Raw genomic sequence first — 19,289 nt, 5'->3', positions numbered from 1 at the left:
GGGCCGCGGGCATGCTGGGAACGTCACATGCAAATGAGAATTCAGCGCTCCGCCCCTTAACGTAGGGCGTCTGCCGTCCGGCCCAGTGCGCAGGCGCGCCAAACTTAAAACTCCGGAAAGTTCATCCAAGTTTAGTGGAGGAGACGTCGGCGGTGGCGGCGAGGCCCGGGATTAGGTGAGTGGATCGTTGACGACGGCTGGGGTGAGGCGGGAAAAGGAGGGCGCCGGGACCTGAAAGCTGGGACTCCAGCCCTGCTATTTCGACATCCCGTTCTCCCGAATCCAGCCTCAGACCGTTAAACTACATCTCCCAGCTTGCTGCGCGGCAAGCAACTGGGGGGCTGCGGCGGGCGCTTGCCTTAAAGCCTCCTGGGATTGGTAGTTCCAATCGTTTTAAAGGCTTTAGTAGATTGGTAATGGATTTCAGACTCCAGAAATCAGGACCCAGTCCCTCTTCTCTGTCAAGGAACCCGGGGGTTCCCAACTCCCTGTGGAGTTAAGGCTCTCCGCCCCGGCCTCCCTTAGGCCCTAGAATCTGCCTCCCCGCTCCTCTTCCAAATTCAATGGATCCTGCTTCTTATCTCAGTTCTCTCTATGAGGACTCAGGAATCTGGGACCCCAGGTCCCACCTATGCTGATGGACATAGAATCCAGATCCTCACACCCTTCCGCCCTTGACGACTCGGGGGATCCTGACTTAGGAGATGCAGGTCCTGACTCTCCTGCCAACCCCAGCTGTGTCTCCTGCAGGTGCCTCCATGGCACGCTCGGAAGAGCTGGGGCTCCGAGAGGACACACTGAGAGTCCTGGCTGCCTTCCTTAGGCGGGGTGAGGCTGCAGGGAGCTCGGTGCCCACCCTAGCCAGGTAAGAGGACGCAGTTGCCTGCCTTGCCCTGGATCCTGCTACCTTTGGTGGCCGACTGAATCTTGGTCTCTCCTCCTCTCTGTCTGCTCGGATTCCTATTCTCCGGGGCTGCAGGGAGAGCCCCTGAGGGGAGGGAAAGGGGACTGTTCGCTGGGATCTCTGGGGGTCACTCTCTGAGGTCCCCTTCCTCAGGACCTCGACCCAGGAGCAGCCAACAGACTTCCTGAGCCGCCTTCGAAGATGTCTTCTGTGTCCCCTGAGCCGAGGGCCAGTACCCCCTGAGTCCCCTCGGCCTAGCTCCCTGCCCCTCCGGCCCTGCTATGGTTCAGAGGAGCCGAGTAAGTGATTCCACCCCAACCTGCTCCCCCTGCCCCACCACTGTGACCGGAAGCCTTGATTCTTGCAGTCTAGACAGGCTCCCTCCCTGTAGCTTGCTGTCTGTTCATTCTTCAAGCTGACTTGGAATGGATGGTACTCCTTTCTATATGCTATCTTGTTCCATACCTTCTTCTCTGGGGGCTAGAGAGATAGGACAGAGGTTGAGGCGCCTGCCTTATCCCCACACGCATCACCAGGACTACGCACAGAGTTCAGAGTAGCCCTGAGCACTGCCAGCTGTTATCCCAGAAGCCATAGATGCTGTCCTTTATCTGGAATTTTAGTGTTTTGTGGTTTTGTTTTGGATTTTTTTTGCAGGGGCGGGGGTTGGGGGGGGCAGGGCACATCCAGCAGTGCTTAGGGGTTACTCCTGGCCTCGTACCCAGGAATAACTACTGTTGGTGCTCAAGGAACCATATGGGATGTGGGGTAATTGAAGCCCAGTCGACTGCATGCAAGGCAAGGGCCCTCCACACAGTACTATATCTCCAGCCCCTGGAACTTTGTTTTTGTTTGTTTGGAGTCATACCAGGCAGTGCACAGGGGCCCTTCCTTCCTCTGTGCTTGGAAGTGATGCTGACTGTATTTTAGGGACCCTTTGCAGTGCTAGGGATCAAACCAGGGCCCTGACCCAAGCATCCACATGCCAAGGCTCTACCCCTGTAATCTCTGTGTCTCTCTCTCTCTGTGTCTCACCCCCTGCTTAACAGTTTTCTAACCACCTTTGCCCCCTTCACTGGGGAACCCCTCCTTCAATAATAACTCTTTGTCTTTTCAGCCCCCACTCTTGGGAAGAACCGATTCCCTCCCTGCTTCTCTGTTTTTCCAGTGGCAAAGTAGGAATGAGGCAGAACTGGAAGGGACCAGTAGGTTTCCGGCCACCTGGGAGGCTGGACAAAGGTTCCATGAGGTGGTGCCTTGGGAGGGGCTTCAAAGCAGGGAGAAGAAGCAATTCTGCCATAAGCCCACTCAGTTGGATGGTGCTAGTGGGTGTTTGGCATCCTCGGATGGGGTCACATTCAAAGATCATGTCCAAGTTCAGACCAGTTTGGGGACACAAACAATGGAAAAGTAGACGGTCTTTGGCCAAGTTTCCTCACTGGCCAACGAGCCCACTCTGATGGAAATCAGTGCCACCTGGCAAAGTGGTTCTGGTGTCCTGAAGACCATCGGTGCCTCTTTTCAACCCAGGCCCAGATACGCCGGATTTCTATGCTCTGGTGGCACAGCGGCTCGAACAACTGGTCCAAGAACAACTAAAATCCCCACCAAGCCCAGGTGAGGGGCAGACACCTGGAGCAGGATGAGGGAGAAGGGTTATCAGAGTTTTGACCCCTCTAGCGGATTTCTGCTCTCCTTCCAGAATTGCAAGGTCCCCCACCTACAGAGAAGGAAGCGCTGCTTCGGAGGCTGGTGGCTCTGCTGGAGGAAGAGGCTGAAGTTATCAACCAAAAGGTCTGTTCCAGGGACTGGAGCGATAGCATAGCGGGTAGGGCGTTTGCCTTGCACGCGGCCCACCCACTTTCAATTCCCAGCATCCCATATGGTCCCTTGAGCACTTCCAGGGGTAATTCGTAAGTGCAGAACCAGGAGTCACCCCTAATCATCGCCGGGTGTGACGAAAAAAAAAAATCTGTTTCACTTTGTAGCTTGGAGCAAAATTTCCCAGGCCTTGGAACTTTGGCTTCGAGAGGAGTGTCAAAAATCTGAAGTCCAAAAAAATAAAAAATAAAAAATAATCTGAAGTCCAGGGACATATCGATAGTACGGAGAAAAGGTGTTTGCCGTGCACGCAGCTGACCTAGGTTCATTCCCTGTCCTCCCATATAGACCCCCAAGCACCGCCAGGAATAATTCCTGAGTGCAGAGCCAAGAGAAAATCTTGAGGACCTCCAGGTGTGGCCCTAAAGCAAAGCAAAACAAAGAGGACACAGTTGTACACCCCTGAGGTTGACTAGAAATGAACATTCCAAAATTTAGCTACGTAGAGTTGAGCTCTCATTGGCTGTCCTTGGAGGGGACGCAGCATAGCAGCTCGGGTCTAGGCCTATAGCTTGGTTTATGATTGGCTGGGGGCCTGCCGGGGGCGTGGTCTAGGCCGCCTACTGGCTTGCCGGTGACAGGAAAAGATTGAGAGTCTTATTTTCCCTTTCCCTTCCCCACAGCTGGCCTCGGACCCAGCCCTGCGCCGCAAGCTGGCCCGCCTCTCCGCCGGCTCCTTTGCCCGCCTGGTGGAACTGTTCTCCAGCCGGGAGGGCAGCCCTCGCCCCAGCCATGCGCGTCGTCCTTCCATGCCACAGTGCCCGGCGCCACCACCGCCTTCCCCGGAGCCTTTGGCCCGCCTGGCGCTGGCCATGGAGCTGAGCCGGCGCGTGGCCTGGCTGGGGGGCACCCTTGCGGGGCTCAGCGTGGAGCACGTGCACAGCTTCACCCCCTGGATCCAGGCGCACGGGGGCTGGGTGAGGCGCCAAAACCTATTGGCTTGAAGCAATTGGAATTATGAGGGAGGGGGAGGGATGGCTTCTGGGACACGGAGCCGCATGCAGTCAGGCGCTGCGACTGTGACCCGTGAAACTTTACTCTGGGATACACTAACAGTTCAGTTCAGGATTGGAAGTAGGGGCGGGAGAGACAGGACAGCAGGGAAGGCACCTGGCCTGCCCTGGTTCGATCCCCAGCACCACCTGTGATCCCCTAAGCACTACCAAGAGTGATCCCAGAGCACGAAACCAGGGGTAAACATTGAGCACCGCTTGGTGTAGTCCAAACGAATGGAAGCAGGGCCACGGGGGCAGTTCGGAAGGGTTTGCATGCTGGATGAAGCCCCGGGTTCATGACTGCCCAAGAATCAAGCCAGGTGTAGCTTCCCAAAACTGGTTGTGGGAAGGCCAGAGTGATAGTACAGCAAGTAGTGCTAGTGATAGTACAGCAAGTAGTGCTTTTGCCCTCCACATAGCAACCTGGGTTCAATCCCTGGCATCTCATATCGTCCCCTGAGCACCGTCTGGAGTGATTCCTGAGGGCCTGAAATGCTAGTACAATGGGGAGGGCTCTGGGCCTTGCACACAGCTGACCCATTGGGGAGAGTGGAAGCATCTCTGTCAAAGGCTTACTGAGAGTATAAATGAGATTAGGGGCTGGAGAGATAATATAGGACATAAGGCAGTTGCTTTGCATGTAACTGACCCTGGTTCAATCCCCAATAACACATATGGTCCTCCAAGCTCTGCTAGGAATGGCCCCCAAAACTAAAAATAATAAAATGGGATCAGCCTTGGGGCCAAGGATGTGGCTCAAGTGGCAGACCACACATCAAGACCGGCCCCCTAGCACCTACTGTTCTCTAGAACTGGGCACAGCCTCTATAAAATAGAATTCCAGGGACCAGAGAGACAATACAGCAGCTAGGGCATACACCTACACATAACGTCCAAGTTTAATACCCAGAACCCTATATGGTTCCCTGGATCCTACCAGAAGTGATCTCAAGGCAAGCCCCCAGCCCTGCTTGGGTGTGATCCCAAAATGAAATCAGAACTAGAACAGGAAGTAAGGCACTTGTCTGCAAACAAGCTGATTCAGCCCCTGGCACCACATCTGATCCCCAAGCACCCCCAGGGGTCTCTCTGAGCACCCCTGGTATGGCCCCCAGATCCTAACCAGGAAGCAGCCTTACTGGAGTGCTTGGGCCTTGATGTGAGCACTTGTGATTATCCTGGGATCAACCGCTTCCCTGACAGTTGGCCTGGCCTCTGCCCCTGCTCCCTCTGACCCCACACTCTAAGGTCTCATCCCAGCAGAGCCTTCCTTGTCCCTCATTCACTGCAGAGAGATACCCTCTCCCTTTCCCTTCACCTACTTTCCTGGACCTGCATCTTCCTCTCAGGCAGCGCTAACAAGATGGTAGAGCTTGGTCTGTGTCTCTGTGCTCTCCGTAAATTTGGCTCCTGCCTTGCCACTCTCCTTTTCAGTCCAGTAGCGGCTGGGTCCAGGCTCCAGGTTCCTGACCTGTGTGATCTTGGCAATTGCCCCTATTCCACCCATCCAGTGAGCTCTAACTCACTGATGCCCCTGCTGGCCAGGAAGAAGAGAAGGGCATGCAGCAGGCGCCCAGCTTCACAGACAGGCAGGAGTGGGGGTAGGGTCCTGTGTTTGTGGAGCTGGGAAAGAGGAGAGGGGAGGGTTGCACAGAGGTGAATGGGGGCAGCTTTAGCAAGACCAGAGAGTAAGCAGGCTGGGCAGAAGTGGGATTTTGACATGACAGTAGAGTTAAGGGCTCACGGGCGCCCTCTAGTGACCACATGAGGTGCACTGCCGGGGCAGGCACTGAAGTCAAGGACTCTGGCTTTGCGATGCAGTCGAGTTGGTTGGTTGGTTGGTTGTTTCAGGGTGTGGGAACAGAGCACGCGGGACTACTCCTGGCACATTGATAAGTGACGGCCGCTGCCAGTGGTGCTGGGGATCGATCCTGATGGGGCTCAGGGGATCTGTGTGGTGTCGGGATCCCCTTCAGGTGGACTGTGGGTAGTGAAAACATCCTCCCTGCTGGTCTGCCCCGTTCCATGTTCCCCCTTCACCCCAGCGCTCGTCATTTTTTGCTGCTCTTCCCATGGTGAAGGCGACTGAGTGGACTACAAGGACTCGGTGCAGACCTGAGCAGCTGGGGGCCAAATCTGATGGTGGGGACAGGGGATGAGGAGAACAGGGACAGAGCCTCCCCCAGGATGACAGGAACCCAGCAGTTAAAAGCAGGGCAAAACGAAAATGCTTATTTACTTGCGAGATTACTTTTTAACCGTTGTTGTGTGTGTGGGGAAACACCTGGCCGTGCTCAACGCTTACTCAATGTCATACTAACGCTCCAGGTCCTAACCTTTAGGGTTTTAACCCAGGGCTGCCCCCGGGGGTGTGGGGGAGGGCAAGTGGCATGGGGTTTGGCATCAGGCCTCACAGCTCACTGACTGGTATTGTGCTTTGCTGCTGATATGTGTCCCCAACTCCATGTTTTATTTTGTAGTGAAGAGAGGGGTGGCCAGAATTGGGGCCTCGTGCATGCCCTGGCCCCTGTGTGTGACCAGGGATCAAACCCATGGCCTCATGCGTACCGTTTTCCTTTGTTTTGGAACCACACCAGGCAGCGTTCAGCACTGCTTCTGGCTCTGTGCTGAGGGTCACCGTGGTGGCACTCAGGAGTGTGGTGCCAGGGGTAGAATCTGAGCATCCAGAATGCAAAACCTGCTCAGGCTCTTGACCACTCTTTTTTTTTGTTTGTTTTGGTTTTTCTTTTTGAGTCACACCTGGTGATGCTCAGAGGTTACTCCTGGCTCTGCACTCAGGAATTACTCCTGGAGGTGCTCAGGGGACCATATGTGGTGACAAGAACTGAACCTGGGCTGACCATATGCGAGGCAAATGCCCTCCCCACTGTCCTATGTCTCTGGGTCCCCTTTCTTTTTTTTTTTAAATGTAGGAGCACTGCTCTTTATTCAGCCACTGATTAACTGATTCACTGACTGAAGCGGGTGTCTTGCCCCTTTGTAAGCACTCTCTGACCCCCCGATTGGTGGATTGATTGATTGATACTGTGGTGCCCGAGAATGATCCCAGGTCCTCAGATATTCGAGGTAAATGATCCATTCGTGAGCTGGACCCCTGGCCCTCTTTTATTTTGCCTTTCATTCTGTTTAGCTTTGGGAACTGTGCTTGGCAGTATTCGGGTCTTCTGTGCTTTTTCTTTTTCCTTTGGAGCCACACCTGGCAGTGTGCAGGGTTACTCTTGGCTGTGTGCTCATGGGTCATGAGTGATGAGCCACACTTAGAGTTTCCTTCTGCCTCTGTGCTCAGGGATCATTCCTAGTGATGCGCAGGGGGCCCACTGGGGTGCTGGAAATAGACTGCTCGTCTGCTGCATGCAGGGCAAGATCCTGCCCCACTCTACCCCCTCTTATTCTTTAGAAAAATGGCCACAGGTAAGCCTGGGGAGGTCCTTAGCCCTGACGTCTAGTGGAATGAGCACAGTGACTCCTTGCCCCTCAGGGATTTCATTGTTTTCCCATCTTGGGGAGGCTGAGAGCTCAGAATCAGGCCAAGAGGTCATTACTGCTAATGCCACAGGCTCTGGGCCCCTTGAAATTCCTCCTCAGAGCAGAGCAATAGGACAGCGGGGAGGGCAATTGCCTGGCATGCAGCTGACCCAGGTTATATCCCCGGCATCCCATTAGGGTCCCTGACGACCACCTGGAGTAATTCCTGAATGCAGAGCCAGGAGTAACCCCTGAGCATCGCTGGGTGTGACCCAAAAAGAAAAGTCCTCCTCTCCCGCCAGATTGCTTCCCTTGCTGGTCTGTTCCTGCGGGGTGCAGGGCTAGGGGCCGGGCTGTCTGCATTTACAGGGCCGTGCCCCCTCTCTCTGCAGGAGGGGATCCTGGCCGTCTCCCCTGTGGACTTGAACCTACCCCTGGACTGAGCTTCCGCAGTAGCTGCAGCAAAGTTGGACCTCATGTTCCTGCCTCAGGTGCTCTGTTGGGACTCTGGGGTCCTCTCAGGGCTGGGGAGCAGCACCACCCTCCCCGTTTTAGCCAAAAAGCAACAATCGCTGGGGGCGGGGGGTTCTTATTAAACACTTTTATATATTTGGGATTGTTGTCTTCATCAATCTCTTTGATCTCATGGTCCCATCAGAAGGAGATTCGCTTCACCCAAAAGATAGTTCCAGAGACGGGCCTGGAGTGATAGCACAGTGGGTAGAGCATTTGCCTTGTACGCGGCCAACCCGGGTTTGATTCCCAGCATCCCATATGGTCCCCTAAGCACCGCCAGGAGTAAGTAATTCCTGAGTACAGAGCCAGGAGTAAACTCTGTGTAATGCCGGTGTGACCCAAAAAAGGAAAAAAAAAAAAACAGTTTCAGAGGGTCAAGGCACTTGCCTTGCACACAGCTCACCTGGTTCCAGCCCCAGTACCTCATGGGAGCCCCTGAGCAACGCCAGGAGTAACTCCTGAACACTGCTGGATATTATTGTGTGTTTGGGGTTACGCCCTGCAATGATCTGGACCCTGTACTCAGGAATTACTCCTGGCAGTGCTTGGGAGAACCTGTGGAATACCAGGGATCGAAATAGGTCTGCTGTGTGCAAGGCAAATGTCCTCCCTGCTGTACTGTCACTCCAGCCCCACGCTGCTGGATACCAGACACACAAAAAGATAAAGAAATCTTTATTTTATGAATTCAGAGAGGAAACAATTGGTTTGTTCTCCAAAGATTGCTTTGGATGGGTTTGTAGTCCATTGAGGACATTTCTAATAAGGTTAGAAAATTACAGTTTTCCCAGTGGTTCCATCTATTTCTGCCTAATCTTGGCTTGAGGGTCATAAATCTTTCCAGGGGCTGGAGCGATAGCACAGCGGGTAGGGCATTTGCCTTACAGGCAGCAGACCCGGGTTCGATTCCCAGCATCCTGTATGGTCCCCCAAGCACCACCAGGAGTAATTCCTGAGTGCAAAGCCAGGAATAACCCCTGAGCATTGCCGGGTATGACCCAAAAAGCCCCCCCCCAAAAAAAACCTTTCCAACTTTCCCTACAAGCAGGCTGAAAGGGAAGGGCCAAGGTGTTTGCCCTGCAAGAGGCTGACCCCAGTTTTTCACTGCCTTCATCACATCGGCCTCTGAGCATGGCCAGGAGCAATCCCCCAAGCACGAGCCTGGAGAAGCCACCAGGTGTGGCTCAGAAGTCAGCCCTCGGGGCCAGAGAGACAGCATGGGATTTACAGCTCTTCTGCCATGCAAACAACCCAGGTTTAATCATCTGCACCCAGATAGTTCTTGAAACCTTCCAGGAGCGAACCCTGAGGCAGGAGTAAGCACTTAGCACTGCTGAATGCATCCCCCCCACCCAAAAAAAGAAACCATCCACAAATCCAGTTCCAAGGACTAAAGAGAAAGTTCAAGGGGCCGAGCATGTGCTCAGTCAACAAGGGGCCTAGGCTTGCTCATGAGCACTGTGGTGCTCCCAGCATCACTGGGATGGCCCAAAGACCCAAACAAAGAACCCAAGGACTCAAACAATATACAGATGTGGGTACTGGGGCCAGAGAAATAGTACAATGGGTAAGGCACTTGCATTGCACACAGCTGACCCAGGTTTGATAACCAGCACCACATATGGTCCCCTGAGCACCACCAGGAGTGATACCAGATCACCACTAGATGTGGCCCAAAAAACAATAAAAAAGAAACAGAAGACAGAGCAGGGGACTCAGGGGCCCAGGTATGGGCCAAAACCCAAAAGAAAAAACTGGTAAAGACAGAATGAGAGGGCTGAGTGCAAGCATGCAAGTGTGGTATAGGGAAGGCCTGAGTCTGATGCCAGGTACTGGTACTCTCAGGGTCCCTGGGCGCAACCCCATAGCCAGGAGCTAAACCTGAGTACCACAGGGTCTGGCTCAAAACCCAAACAGAACAGCCTTGGATGTATGTGAAAGCCTGGCTTGAACCTGGCATTACAAAAAGAACCAAACATTAATGCTGGAGAGAGGACAGTGAGTAAAGTGCCATCCTTGCACACGCTGGCTCAGGTTCCCAGCATCATGGTCCCCCATGCACCACCAGGAGTGATTTTCTGAGTGCAGAGCCGGGAGTAACCCCTGAGCATCAGAGATAAGGCCCCAAAATCAAAAAAAGAAAACACGATTTTGGTGGGTTTTGAGAGCCACATCCAGCTGTGGTCAGAGTTTAGGAATACAACCTGGCTGACCATAGAGGCTTACTTGAGGGCTCTCCAGAGCCCCTACCACTATGGTTCGTACTCCAGGGGGTATAAAGGGACCTTTAGGTGCCAGGGATTGAGCCCAGGACTTCTATAGACCTTTAAATCATCCCCACTCCAATTTGGGTAGGTATTGACTGACAGAGATAAGAAATGTCTAGGTGATAAGATTATCCAGCAAGGAACTGGAGCGATAGCACAATGGGTAGGGCGTAGGGCGTTTGCCTTGCATGCCGCTGACCCAGGTTCCAATTCCCAGCATCCCATATGGTCCCCCAAGCACCGCCAGGAGTAATTCCTGAGTGTATGAGTCAGGAGTAGCCCCTGTGCATTGCCGGTGTGACCCAAAAAAGAAAAAAAAAGATTAGCCAGCGAATTGCCATTCATCTTTACTCAAGAATAAATTTTTATCTGGGGGAGGGGTTTATCTGGCAATGCTCTGGGCTTATTCCTGGCAGTGTGTGGGGCTATATGGGATGCTGGGGATCGAACCTGGGTCAGCCACGTGCAAGGCAAACATACTCCCTGCTGTACTACAGCTCTGGCCCCTTAGTGGGATTTCTGGGCTTTAAAAAGTTGGAACATGTGGCCGGAGCAATAGCACAGCGGGTAGGGCGTTTGCCTTGCACATGGCCAACCCGGGTTCGATTCCCAGCATCCCATATGGTCCCCTGAGCACTGCCAGGGGTAATTCCTGAGTGTAGAGCCAGGAGTAACCCTTGTGCATTGCCGGATGTGACCCAAAAAGCAAAATAAATAAATAAAAAGTTGGAACAGGGACCAGAGTACAACGGGTAGGGAGTTGGCCTTTCTCATGGCTGGCCTGGATTCAATAGCCAAAAAAAAAAAAAAAAAGTACCTGGGTTTTGGGCCAGGAGACATGGTACAGTGAGTAGGGCAATGCCTTGCACATAGCCAACCAGGGTTGGATCCCTGGCATCCCATATGGTCCCCTGAGCACCACCAGGAGTAATTCCTGAGTTCAGAGCCAGGAATAATCTGAGTATTGCCAGGTGTGACCCAAAATCTGTCACTGTCACTGTCCTCCCGTTGTTCATCAATTTGCTTGAGCGGGCCCAGTAACATCTCCATTGGAGACTTTGTTGTTACTGTGTTTAACTTATCGAATACATCAAGGGTAGCTTGCCAGGCCCTGCCGTGAGGGCGAGATACTCTCGGTAGCTTGCCGGGCTCTCCGAGAGGGGCGGAGGAATCGAACTCGGGCGGGCCATGTTGGCTACGTGCAAGGCAAACGCCCTACCGCTGTGCCCGTGCTTCCTCCCTGGTGGAGGGACCCAGACCCAGACGGGCATTGTCTGGGCGGTGACCCAAAATAACTAATAAATAAACAAAAGCACATTTCTGCAGGAGCCGGGGAGCCAGGAACTGAAATTTTAAATCCTATCCAGACTTTTGCTGGTGCTAACCTTGCCTCACAAAAAACGATTGGAGAGGAGACAAATAGGGAAATAATACAAGTTTATTCAGGAAATGAAGGGAGAGAGAGAAGAAATGCACATGCAAGAGAGAACATGGGTTTCTCCATATGAAAAAGCAAAAAGCTTAGTATAGAGGTTTTGGGCAGAAGCGGGCTGTTTCCCCTAAAGACAGCTGACGGGGATGGGTACAGAATGGCCCCAAGGTCAAAGAAACATACATCTCAGGTAGAGATGAAGGCAAACAGCACTGTCTCTTCTGCCAAGTTTGGCCAAATTGCCCCCAAAGTCTGTTGCCAGGGTGGTTGCCAGGGGGACCATTGGAGCAGTTGATGGCCTTTGTTCCTAACGGGAGCCTCAACTCCTAGGGGGTCCCGCCAGCCTCTGGGCCTGGAATTCTGCATTTCGTTGTTTTTCTGGTCTCCTCTGATTGGGTCCTGTGTCTCTAATGACTTCATGCCTTTGGGTTGGTGTAGATTCGCTTCCCCCCCAATATACATTACCAGGCTTCCCCATCTAGCTGCCTGCAACAGCGTTAAACGACTTGAAGCCTGAGTCTTATTCTTGTCTTATTTGGAGGATGGGCCACACCCTGCGGGGTTCAGGGATAAATCCTGGCAGTGTTCAGGGGATGGCGGGGGCAGAAAGGGTAGGCGAGAGCCTTCTCCACTGATCGCTCCGGTCCCGAGTCCCATTCTTGAACTGTTCTGCTTCTCTGGACGTGCCCTCCTCTCTGAGCCTCTCAGTCTTCGTTTCTTTTTTCACCCTCGAATAAATGGGAACAAGCTCCTTCGTTCCTCCCCCAAGCCCTACGGCCTGGAGAATCCTCCGAATGGAGGATGAGTGACAACGCCCATCAGCCTATCACTAGAGCGTGAAACGCCCCGGGCGACCCAATAAGTGCGTTCCTTTTGAGGCAAGGCTTTTGATTAGGGCAGGCCTCAAGCCCTGTGACGTCATCCCCGGATCACCCAATAGCAGGAATGAGGAGGCGGGTGGTTTTCCTGATGGACAGCTCTGTTTAAAGATGTCCGCTCAGCGCGGGGCCCGCCGGGAAGCAAGGGGGCGGGGCCTGGAAGGAAGGGGCGGGACCCCCTGGTTGACTTTGTCCAATTATTAGTCGCCCTTTTTGCGATAGACGGGTAGGCTTTCCCGTCCTAGCCGACTTGAGGGGGCGGGGCGTTGCACACCAGACTAGGCGGGCATATGTGCTTTGACTGGCAATTTCAACACCCAATGCCACGCGTGTACTCGCAGACGGGCCGCCTCCAGTACCAATAAAATCTCTTGGCGGGGCTGCGGTAGGCGGGTCGTGGACCCTCCCGTATAAAGCGGTCCCGGGGGAGTGCGGAGAAAGGGGGGGGTCTCGGCAGCCGGAGGAGGAGTAGGTGCGGGTGAAGATGGCGGCAGCCGAGGCCGCGAACTGCATCATGGAGGTGAGTACCTGGAGTATCGCCGGGCCTAGGGCTCGGTTTGGGGTCGATGTTTTATGCCTCCGTCGTGGGGAAGGGGCTCAGAGGCGGCAGGCTGGGGCTGGAGGCCCCCCCGCTGTGCGGAGGGGGCGCCGCATGCTCTGATATGGGGGTACCGTTTGGGATGCGAGATCCCTAGTTTCCGCTGGCCTGCGGCACCCCTCGATCCGAGGGTCTCGTGCCCCCTCCCACGTGGCAGGGGGCCGCGGCGCTTCCGGCCTGGCCCCCACGTGGCCGCGGCGCGGTGGTTGGGGAGGGGGTGTGCCGTGTCGGGTGGCCGGGCGGGCTCCACGTGCGGGACAAAGGCCCCGCCCCCGGCCGGGGGAGGGGCGCCCCGGGGGGGGAGGGAGGAGGTGCCGACCCTCCCTCGGAGGCCTTTGGGTGTCTTCCCTGGGGGCCGCGACAGACCCCCTTCGGAGAGGACCAGTTTGGGGCCCGCAGCGAGGGCGCGATTGTCCAGGGAGGGGCCGAGCCCAGACCCCCGCCCCTTCCCTTCCCTTTCCGGGCCTGGACTCGGGCGCTCCCGACGCGGTATCGGAGCCCGATGGGGAACTGTTTCCCTGCGTCGGGGCCCCCCCGGTTTCCTGTCCCCGCGTTCTCCCCCGCCCGCCCGGGGCCTTGGAACCCGGGGCGGGGGATGGGGCATGCCCCGGTGACCTCCCTCGGTGGTGGGGGACACGGCTGGCTGAAGGAGATCCTTGGCGATAAGCGCCGCGCACCCCCTTGTGGCCGGCCCCGGGTGTGGGAGGCCCGTCTTTTTCATGGGGCGTGTCCCCGAGCCCACCTCCCGGCGTGTGGGGGCGGCCCCCGACCGCTTCGGCCGCGAGCGAGCTCGGACACCAGTCTTGGGGATGCGGGGAACACACAATCCCCCGACCCCGCTGGCGCCTGAGATGTGCCCGTGGGGCTGGTTTCCCTCCTGGCCCTCACGCTTCCCGGGGCGTATCTGGCGGTGGCTCCGTGCTTTTGAGGGACCCCGGAAAGCCCCCTCCGCCGTGACTGTTCCCTCCGGAGCTGGGGGAGACCACCTCTCATGAATCCCCGACTCCTCCCCTCACCCTCAGCCTGTCGCCTCCGGGGGATCGGGAGGAGGAGTCTGGCGCCGACCCCCTCCCCACCCGGGGTTCACTCTTGGGGGTTATGTCAGTGACACACACCCCCGTCTCCCGGCTTTGCGGGGCCACGGCTGATGTGGGGTGCGGGGTGCCTCCCTTGGGTTGCCCAGGATAGCTTCTGGGCAGGGCAGAGTGAAGGGGACACGCTGTCCCCCGTGGGGGAGAGGGCAGTGAGTAAGTGAGCCACAGTGAGGCAGTGGCTTTGTACGGAGCCAGAGGAAGAGAGAGCAGCCTGGGGGCGCACACCTCTGCTGGGACCCCCCCAAACCACGGGGGCAGGTGCCCCCAGTGTACCAAGGTTCCCCCAATTATCAAGGAACCTCAGCGTGGGGGTGTTTGGCAGGAAGTGTCACCTAATCTCGAGGGATTAGGTGATGGGGGGAAGCGACAGCTGGCAGTGCCCGGGTGCCAGTTGGGCCAGGGAGTGGGGGAGGTGTGGAGTGAGTGGCCGGCAGAGAGGAGCCAGGACTGTGCCACCGTCTCTGCAGCCACAGCTGGGCTAGGACCCCTTTCTCCGTCCCTCTCTGCTTCTCCTTTTGAACCCCGCCCCTCCTGCTTCACACTCTCCCCACCAAGGCCTAGTTGGTTGAGGCTCCCCCAGGAGCCCTCAGGCCTGGCCATGCCCAGTAGCTAATCCTTTCTCCCTGTTACTCTCTCCTAGAATTTTGTAGCCACCTTGGCTAATGGGATGAGCCTCCAGCCGCCTCTTGAAGAAGTAAATATCCTTTTGTGAGACCCCCCCCCAGAAACAGATGTTGCCACATTTTAAGCCCTTTCTGGCCTCTAACCAGCACCCAATCTCCCCATTTCACAGCCCCTCCCTTAGTGCAGCGCCCTCCTTGCCCCCCCTTACTCTGGCTACTTCCTTAACTCCATCTCCAGCCACCCCCCTTACCGATCCCTGTGTTCCCCCAGTTCTGCCCTCCCCTTCCCCCACCCCAGCTGTGGGCTGAGCTAGAGACGGGGGCAGAGAAACTGGAGAGATGGTAGGCGTGCCTGAGATACTGGGGTACTGGCCTGGATGGTTCCCTGGGCTGGGAGGGGGTCCTGGAAGAGGCAGATGGGCTTGTTAGACTCTGGGTTCCCTAAAGAAGAGACTAGACGCCAGCAGGGGGCTCTCAGGTTGCCATGGTATGATGGGGGAGGGGGGTTGACTCTCCCAAGAGCCCCCCCTTTGACCTGTGCCCCCATCCGCCCCTGCAGGTGTCCTGTGGCCAGGCAGAGAGCACAGAGAAGCCCAACGCAGAGGACATGACGTCCAAAGATTACTATTTCGACTCCTATGCCCACTTTGGCATACATGAGGTGAGGGCAGGGGAGAGGGGGGGTGCCTGCAGGGGAGGGGGGCGATCCTGAGCTCAGCCTGGGCCATAAGCACCCCAGGGTCACCTCCCACACCCCCTCGGTTGCCTTGGAGACCTAGCTTAGCCTGCAGCTTCAGGCCGCCTCCTGGGCCGCTGGGGCCCTAGACCGCATGCGCATCGGGCGCGCTGCACCGGGTCGGGACCCGCGGGGTTCCGGCGCCCTCTGCTGGGCGTCCGCGGCACTGGCTTCCCAGCTGTCCTTCCACCTGCAGATGGTTCTGGACCCTTTTGCACTGCCAGACGGCTCGGTGCCAGAGAGCAGCTGGGATGGGCTTTTCATTTCTTTCTCTTCCCTCTCTTTTCAATTTTTTTGATGCTGGACCTTGAACCCAGGACCTCAAATCTGCGAGACAAGTACTCTCCCACGCAGCAATATAGAGCTGCCTTTCTTTCTTTTTTTTTTTTTTATTTTTTTATTTTTTTGCTTTTTGCTTTTGGATCACAACAGGCGATGCACAGGGGTTACTCCAGGCTCTGCACTCAGGAATTACTCCTGGAAGTGCTCAGGGGACTGTATGGGATGCTGGGAACCGAAAGCAGATCGGCTGTGTGCAAGGCAAACGCCCTACCCACTGTACTATCGCTCCAGCCCCGCTGCCTCTCATTTTAAAACCGATCAGATAGATGGGACCAGCGGCAGCGGCAGAGCACTTAACTCTGGGTTCCCTCCCTGTACGCTGCGTGCACACACAGCAAAACCAGAATCCTCGGGGGCTTACATTTCCAGGGTAGAATCTGGCCAGATGGGACTTGGGTTTTAGTGCAGCCAGATGTTCTGCAGATATGGGAAAGTGAGACCATGTCTGGATCCTAAGCAGTAAGCAAGTGGGGTGACCAAGCCCCTGAGGGACTGAATTCTCCTGCTATAGATGAGGGGCATGTGTGTGTGTGTGTGTGTGTGTGTGTGTGTGTGTGTGTGTGTCCGTCCCCGTCCCATGGCATGGCTCTTCCTTTGCATCCACAGGAGATGCTGAAAGATGAGGTGCGCACCCTCACGTACCGCAACTCCATGTTCCACAACCGGCACCTCTTCAAGGACAAAGTGGTGCTGGATGTGGGCTCGGGCACGGGCATCCTCTGCATGTTTGCTGCCAAGGCCGGGGCCCGCAAGGTCATCGGGGTGAGTCTTCTGGGCATCCTGTGGGCTGGGGAATTGGAGCCAGGGCCTCGGGGCTGGGCCTGGGGTATTCTCACCCTCCCTTCTCACTGGGGCCCCCAGATCGAGTGTTCCAGTATCTCTGATTACGCGGTGAAGATCGTCAAGGCCAACAAGTTAGACCACGGTGCGTCTGGGTGGGAAGCGGGGGGCTGGTGGGAGCCAAAGGGAGCGAGACGGATGCAGATTGACCTCACTTTTATGTAGGATGGAAGGGAGCATTGTAGAGGAATAACTTGTGCCCAGAAACAAACGGGGTGGGGGGCAGAACGGGGCCACCAGGATAGCGGCCACTCTACGTGAGGCAAACTGATACAGGATGCCCTTCGGGAACAGAATTGCAAACTGCAGTGCCTGAAAGGGGGCAGGAAGAGTGTCTGCTGTCAAGGCAGGCCTTGGGGGGGGGACACGAATATCAGGACACCAGGGGACTATGGACACTGATGAAGGAATCAGTGCTTTGTTGTGTGCCTGAAACCCAATTTGAAGAACTTCGTAATTCGTGCTGATTGAAAAGTTCAAGAGTGCAACTCTCAGGGCTGGAGAGTGTCCCCAGAGCCTCATCAGGCGCGGTCCTTAAGCACCCAGGTGTGGCCCCCAAAATATATATTGGGGGGGGAGTTGACAGGATGTGGTTTCAGCTCTGCAGTCCTTTGGGGGATGGGAATAGGGGTGCGTGGTGGGGCCCGGGGGGAGGGGGCGGCCAGCCTGTGGCAGCGTGCTGTGTACCTGCAGTGGTGACCATCATCAAAGGGAAGGTGGAAGAAGTGGAGCTGCCAGTGGAGAAGGTGGACATCATCATCAGCGAGTGGATGGGCTACTGTCTCTTCTACGAGTCCATGCTCAACACTGTCCTCTATGCGCGCGACAAGTGGCTGGTGAGGGGGGGACCCAGCGGCCTGGAGGACCTGGGGGTCCGTGGGGGGTTGTGGGCTCTGATCACAGCCTGAGGACCCCTATTGACAGGGTCTGGCCTACATGTAGCTGGGTGGCCATGGTCTGGAGCCCTGCAGGGGCACAGGGGACACCGGATCAGTGCCAAGTGGGCTGGGGGCGTCCTGCCGCCTCCCTCACAGTGGCTCTTGGCTCCCCGCATTCCACAGGCCCCGGACGGCCTCATCTTCCCAGACCGAGCCACACTGTACGTGACGGCCATCGAGGACCGACAGTACAAGGACTACAAGATCCACTGTGAGCTCAACCCCAAGGTGGGGGGGGGTCGAGTCCCCTCTTGGGGTTCCTGCACCTCAGCCCTCACCCCCCTCTGCTGCCCCAGGGTGGGAGAACGTGTATGGCTTTGACATGTCCTGCATCAAGGATGTGGCCATCAAGGAGCCCCTGGTGGACGTGGTTGACCCCAAGCAGCTGGTCACCAACGCCTGCCTGATAAAGGTGAGAGGCCAGCCCACCCACGTGCATGAGAGTTGGAGGGTGGGGAGGGCAGGGACGGGCCAGAGCTGAACGCAGGCTGCTGTGCTCCACTTTGGGGTACAGTCATAGACTGTGTCCTGGGCTCCTGCACAGGAGGTGGACATCTACACGGTCAAAGTGGAAGACCTCACCTTCACGTCGCCCTTCTGCCTGCAAGTGAAGCGGAACGACTATGTGCACGCACTGGTGGCTTACTTCAACATCGAGTTCACGCGCTGCCACAAGAGGACCGGCTTCTCCACCAGTGCGCGGGCCGCGGGGTCACGGGAGGGGGACGGGGGCAGGGGCAGGGTGGGCCCTAGCTGACCAGGCCCTGCCCGCAGGCCCCGAGTCCCCGTACACGCATTGGAAGCAGACGGTGTTCTACATGGAGGATTACCTGACAGTGAAGACTGGCGAGGAGATCTTCGGCACCATAGGCATGCGGCCCAATGCCAAGAACAACGTGAGCGGCTGGCCCAACCCATGGGGTCCTGCAGTGCCCCCTCCTGCCAGCACCGTGGTCCCACTGCCCCCTCATATGGTTTTATTGGCATCTTCTTGTCCTGGGGACCCAGCTGTGATCAAACTCTACCTCTCTGGCGGGGGAGGAGGGTGATACTGGGTCACACTTAGGGGGACAGTCCAGCCCCTGGCAGGTGGATGAGTCTGGGATGCTGGAGACAGCAGCAGGAGGCTGAGTGCTGGGAAGGAGGTCCTGGGATCATGGGGGGGTACCTTACTCCAGGGAGTCAGGGGAGGGGGTGCTGGAGCTGAGAATGTCCCCTATACCCCACCAGCAGGTTTAAGGTGCCCTGGGGTGGGTGTTTGACCACTGGGGGCCCTTCTCCCACTGATGGCTGCGGGTCTGTCCCCGCAGCGCGACCTGGACTTCACCATCGACTTGGACTTCAAGGGCCAGCTGTGTGAGCTGTCCTGCTCCACCGACTACCGGATGCGCTGAGCCCGGCCCCTCCGTGGCCGGGCCGGCCCTGCATGGGCCCAAGGGCTGCGGCCTTCTTAGGCGGTTTTGGGGCTCCCCCTTTCTCTCCCTCCCTCTCACAGAAGGGGGCTTTGGGGGCCTGGGCTGGGAGGGGGGCACATCGTGACTGTGTTTTTCATAACTTATGTTTTTATATGGTTGCATTTACGCCAATAAATCCTCCGCTGGGATGCCTTGGCTTCCTGGGGGTGCAGTGGGGTTGGGGTTCTGATTCCTGTGTCCTGCGCTGGATGGGGTGCACTGCCCACCACAGTTCTCCACCTTGACTTGTGGGTCTTGGTCTCACTCCTTTGCCCCTGCTTCTGGGGAGCACCCCCAGATTGGGC

The 19,289-nt window shown here is 56.5% G+C and overlaps 2 protein-coding genes across 4 annotated transcripts; both read left to right on the top strand.

Moving 5' to 3' along the window:
* Positions 1-64: 64 nt before the first annotated feature.
* On the top strand, positions 65-7,873 carry BCL2L12 (BCL2 like 12). Its single transcript, XM_056136722.1, has 7 exons — positions 65-175; positions 751-865; positions 1,058-1,203; positions 2,435-2,521; positions 2,607-2,698; positions 3,409-3,702; positions 7,659-7,873. The coding sequence occupies exons 2-7, from the start codon at positions 759-761 to the stop codon at positions 7,707-7,709; spliced, it is 777 nt and encodes a 258-aa protein (XP_055992697.1). The 5' UTR covers positions 65-175; positions 751-758; the 3' UTR covers positions 7,710-7,873.
* A 4,854-nt stretch (positions 7,874-12,727) lies between these two features.
* Positions 12,728-19,133, top strand: PRMT1 (protein arginine methyltransferase 1). Of its 3 annotated transcripts, XM_056136181.1 has the most exons (11): positions 12,784-12,879; positions 14,692-14,745; positions 15,234-15,335; positions 16,359-16,514; positions 16,614-16,677; positions 17,286-17,428; positions 17,654-17,741; positions 17,827-17,942; positions 18,075-18,225; positions 18,305-18,426; positions 18,841-19,133. In XM_056136181.1, the coding sequence occupies exons 1-11, from the start codon at positions 12,844-12,846 to the stop codon at positions 18,922-18,924; spliced, it is 1,116 nt and encodes a 371-aa protein (XP_055992156.1). In that variant the 5' UTR covers positions 12,784-12,843; the 3' UTR covers positions 18,925-19,133. The 3 variants fall into 3 exon arrangements, with proteins under 3 accessions (XP_055992157.1, XP_055992156.1, XP_055992158.1); XM_056136182.1 differs by lacking the exon at positions 14,692-14,745 and having other exon boundaries at positions 12,728-12,879; XM_056136183.1 differs by lacking the exons at positions 12,784-12,879; positions 14,692-14,745 and adding an exon at positions 14,878-15,016.
* The last annotated feature ends 156 nt before the right edge of the window (positions 19,134-19,289 follow it).

The sequence above is a fragment of the Sorex fumeus genome, unplaced genomic scaffold (genome assembly GCF_029834395.1).
Source record: "Sorex fumeus unplaced genomic scaffold, SorFum_2.1 ptg000122l, whole genome shotgun sequence".
Taxonomy (NCBI): Eukaryota; Metazoa; Chordata; class Mammalia; order Eulipotyphla; family Soricidae; genus Sorex; species Sorex fumeus.
This window is presented reverse-complemented; position numbering and strand designations above follow the sequence as displayed.

Coding starts and splice junctions, on each gene's coding strand:
- BCL2L12 (XM_056136722.1), top strand. CDS start 759: ATGGCACGCTCGGAAGAGCTGGGGCTCCGAGAGGACACACTGAGAGTC. Junction 2,522..2,606: donor AAAATCCCCACCAAGCCCAG/GTGAGGGGCAGA, acceptor CTCTCCTTCCAG/AATTGCAAGGTCCCCCACCT. Junction 2,699..3,408: donor CTGAAGTTATCAACCAAAAG/GTCTGTTCCAGG, acceptor CCTTCCCCACAG/CTGGCCTCGGACCCAGCCCT.
- PRMT1 (XM_056136181.1), top strand. CDS start 12,844: ATGGCGGCAGCCGAGGCCGCGAACTGCATCATGGAG. Junction 12,880..14,691: donor CCGCGAACTGCATCATGGAG/GTGAGTACCTGG, acceptor ACTCTCTCCTAG/AATTTTGTAGCCACCTTGGC. Junction 15,336..16,358: donor CCCACTTTGGCATACATGAG/GTGAGGGCAGGG, acceptor TTGCATCCACAG/GAGATGCTGAAAGATGAGGT.